Below are 3670 nucleotides of genomic sequence, written 5' to 3' on the forward strand. Positions count from 1 at the left end.
TCTCTGTGAGTACAACCCCCTAAAAAGGAGAAAACACCAGGAGGTGGTGGCGCACGCCTTTAATCCCAGCACCTGGGAGGCAGAGGCAGGTGGATTTCGAGGCCAGCCTGGTCTACAGAGTGAGTTCCAGGACAGCCAGGGCTCAAAAAAAAAAAAAAGAGGCAGAAAACGGCCCTATGAACAGCACGGCTGTTTGGGACTGGAAGTGCAGTAACTGGGCATGAAAGAACACACCTTGTAAATTCCAGCGCTAGGGAGTTGGAGACGAGGAGCTGGAGCACAAGGTGAGCTTCAACCATATAGTAAGTTTGAAGCCAGCCTGGACTACATGAGACCCAGACTCAAAAAAAAAATTAAAATTAAAAAATACTAATTTTGAATGGAGCACACCTTTAATCTAGCACTCAGGAGGAGGACCTCTGTGAGTCTGAGGCTAGCCTGATCCTGAGTCAATGAATAAATGAAGCAGACAGACAGGTGACAGGCACGTACTTGGAAGCTCTACTTCCTTGTGGCCATGTTAATTTTAATGAGGCATGCTCACTTCTGTATCACAGGAGACTCCTGTGGCTTAGCATATTTGAGTAAATCTTCTTGAGGTGAAGGTACTTCTCTTTATCTTTCCCTCTCTCCTTCTCTTTCTCTCGGGCTGCCTCTCTGTCTTTCCTCCTCTTCTTTCTGTCTATGGACTTGTCGGTGCAGAAGATTGTGTACAGCTTAAATTCCTTGTAATTAAGCAGCTATTATTGGGTGGGGGAGAAAAAATTTACAAGGTTTAGTAAGGTGGTAATTGTGTGGTATTCTGGATGCAAACTTAGAGGTGTAGGAATTGGGGCAGTTACAGGCCGAGTGGGGCCCAGGAACAGTCAGATCTGTTACAGACCATGGGAGCAGGGTCACTTTGTCAGGTTTCTGTATCAGCTACCGCTGTGGTCACCAGCTTCCCTTTACAAAGACAGAACTCACCATCCTCCCAGAACCTTTTTAGAACTTTTCTCACTTGGTTCTAGCATAGAATTTCTTCCTGGGGCTGGAGAGCACTGCTCAGAGGTTAAGAGCACTGACTGCTCTTCCGAAGGTCCTGAGTTCAAATCCCAGCAACCACATGGTGGCTCACAACCATCCAAAATGAGATCTGACACCCTCTTCTGATGCATCTGAAGACAGCTACAGTGTACTTAGATATGATAATAAGTAAATTTTAAAAAGAAAAAAGGATTTCTTCCTTTCTGCTTATTCAAATCTATAAACACTTCTTTGGCCACCATGTTATCACTACATTAGGCTGTCTACTCCAAACTTCTCTAATGGTGTGTCCACACTACATGATACGGAACTTAGCGGAGCCTTTCTCTGCCAGGCAGGGCCTGTTGGTCTCTGGCTTTTCCTAGTCCCAGACTGTTTGCCAGGTTCATTCACATCTTTCCCACTGCTGGCGCAGGCCATGGCCCTCAGCCCATAGTTCCCAAATCTCCACTTACCCGGTCACCTGAGATGTCAAAGTCATGGAAAAGGTCTCTGAGTTCCTGCTTTTTAATATTGAAGAGAAATCTGTAGTTTTGAAAATTAGTCGCACCGATATTCAACTCCCCATCCAAATCAAGCAGGTCAAAAACCGGCCGGGAATGGCGGTACATAAAGTGATCTTCCAGATGGTTCTATTTTGAGAGAAATGTGTGAGAATTTTGGTGCTACCTATAAGATGTAGCACCAGAGGTTTGTTTGTATAGCCACAAGACATTTCCTAGAGAGCTCAGAGCAAAAGGCAAAACCCCACAAACCTGGGGAAAAGGCTGTGTGGAGAGAGACAAGGCCTAAGAGAAACTTGGAAGTGATCAGTTATGCTTCATTCACAACCCAAGCGGCCACCACAATCCATCGACCATCTCTCGGAGCCTTGACCTTGGTACTTGGGCAAGATCCCTGTGCACAGGGAGCACAAGCTAGTGTCCCTTGGCGAGGTGGAACAAAGAGGACACACCTCTTCCTTTTCAGCCTCCGCAGAAAATTTTTTGAGCCAAAGGACCAGAGCAGGAGTGAATGAGATACTTGGGAATGCTTGGAAGCCTGTTGAAGGACAAGCAGGCCAAGAAAGGTGGGCAGGGGCAGGGGCAACATTTTCCTTGCAAGGTGAGACAGGATGGGAGGACTAAAGACGGGTGGCCACAGCAGAGAGAAGCCGGGAAGGTGCTGGAGTGTCCAGGCTGATGCTAGGCAGAAACCAGAACTGAATTTCCCATTCCATGTCCCTTCCACCCATCTGTAGTGATGAAAAGGCATTCACCCACTATGCTTGCCCCTCAGTGTCTGCTTCATCAGAGGAGCCAGCAGCCCAGCCCCTTCTCACCTGGCCCAGGCCCGCCCTGGTATTACCTGATGTGACAGCAGTATGCAAACCATCACATAGAACTGGTCAAAACCAATCTCTCCTATAGCTGTCCAGTCCAGGAGATCAAATATCATCTTGATCTGTGTGCTTTTCAGGTTAGTCACATGGTGGAGGAAATGAAAGAACAGTACATCTGGGGGAGGAGAAGAGAACAAGACAGAGTGCTTTAGAACAGTCCCAAAACATTAAAGCAGGAGCCAGCCACATAAGACGGCGGTCGTGCTTCACTGTCCAGAAGAATGACAATGGTTTGTTTCTGGCTTCATGCTGAACCTTCCACAACTCCACAAGTCTTTAGTTGCCTTTGCTGTGGGGAAGCGGTGTGCTAAGGTCTGGAAGCAGTGTGACAGTTGACTTACAGGCCCAGACAACATGGGGCTGGTCTGTGCTCTGCTCCTAACCCCAGGCACAGATGGCGACTTTGCAATCACTGATGACAGGCGGGGTGCTGACAAGTGATAGAGTACTCTTCCTTAGAGGAGAGAAGCCTTCCTTCTTACTCCACTAAAGATGTTGGCTTGTGGGCCAGAGAGATGGCTCTGCCAGGAAAGACTCTTGTCATGCAAGCCTGGATTCCCATGCAGAGTTTGATTCCCAGAGCCCACATAAAAGTGTAAAGGAGAAAACGAACTCCCCAAAGTTGTCCTCTGAACTTCCCATGCACACATACGCCCACACACGTCCTGCACATACAGACACAGACACAAAATACGGTTTTAAAGGTGCTAATGTTTACGGCAGCCTTTCCCCAGGGTTCTTTTAATCAGACTGGGAAAGTCTGAAAACATGAGAAATGTTCACCATTGAGTCCCTAGAGTTTTGCTTAGAGCAAAGGCTTCTGGCTGTGGAGGAAGGGAGGGAGCCTTCCTGTGCTTTAAGCACTTCTGAATGCCAAGTCTCAGCAAGCCCTGAGAACCCATTGAGGAGGGCTGTAGCACACCCCATTGTAATCCCATCAAGCTGCTTAGGGGGCTTGTCAAGCTACAGTTCCCACTTTAGGAAGTGTAACGTGGGACAGAGTCCACATTGCTCCCAGTGATGGTGTGATGTAGCTGCTGCTATTGGGGTCTGGGGGTCTCAGTGGTGGAGTTGGGGCTCATAAGTGAGTCAGCCTGGTGGAGTGTGCACTATTAAAATAAAGCTGCCTCTTTTGTGCATTATTAGTTAACATATTCAAACAGATACATATCTGTGGAAAGTACTGTAACTTACAGAACAGAATTTTTAATTTCATTTGTTTATGTGTTTTTTGTTGTTGTTGGTTTTTTTTGTTTTTTGTTT

The 3670-nt window shown here is 47.1% G+C and overlaps 1 protein-coding gene across 1 annotated transcript in view; it reads right to left on the minus strand.

Moving 5' to 3' along the window:
- Positions 1–475: 475 nt before the first annotated feature.
- The window catches only part of Efcab9 (EF-hand calcium binding domain 9), a 5497-nt gene continuing 2302 nt past the window's right edge, over positions 476–3670 (minus strand). Inside the window, exons 2-4 of the mRNA XM_031352170.1 lie at positions 2374–2522; positions 1482–1658; positions 476–740 (exon numbers count right to left, since the gene is read on the minus strand). Coding sequence (XP_031208030.1) covers positions 552–740; positions 1482–1658; positions 2374–2522 — 515 coding nt within the window. The 3' untranslated portion in view covers positions 476–551. The remainder of the gene's footprint in view (positions 741–1481; positions 1659–2373; positions 2523–3670) is intronic.

The sequence above is a fragment of the Mastomys coucha genome, unplaced genomic scaffold (genome assembly GCF_008632895.1).
Source record: "Mastomys coucha isolate ucsf_1 unplaced genomic scaffold, UCSF_Mcou_1 pScaffold5, whole genome shotgun sequence".
Lineage (NCBI taxonomy): Eukaryota > Metazoa > Chordata > Mammalia > Rodentia > Muridae > Mastomys > Mastomys coucha.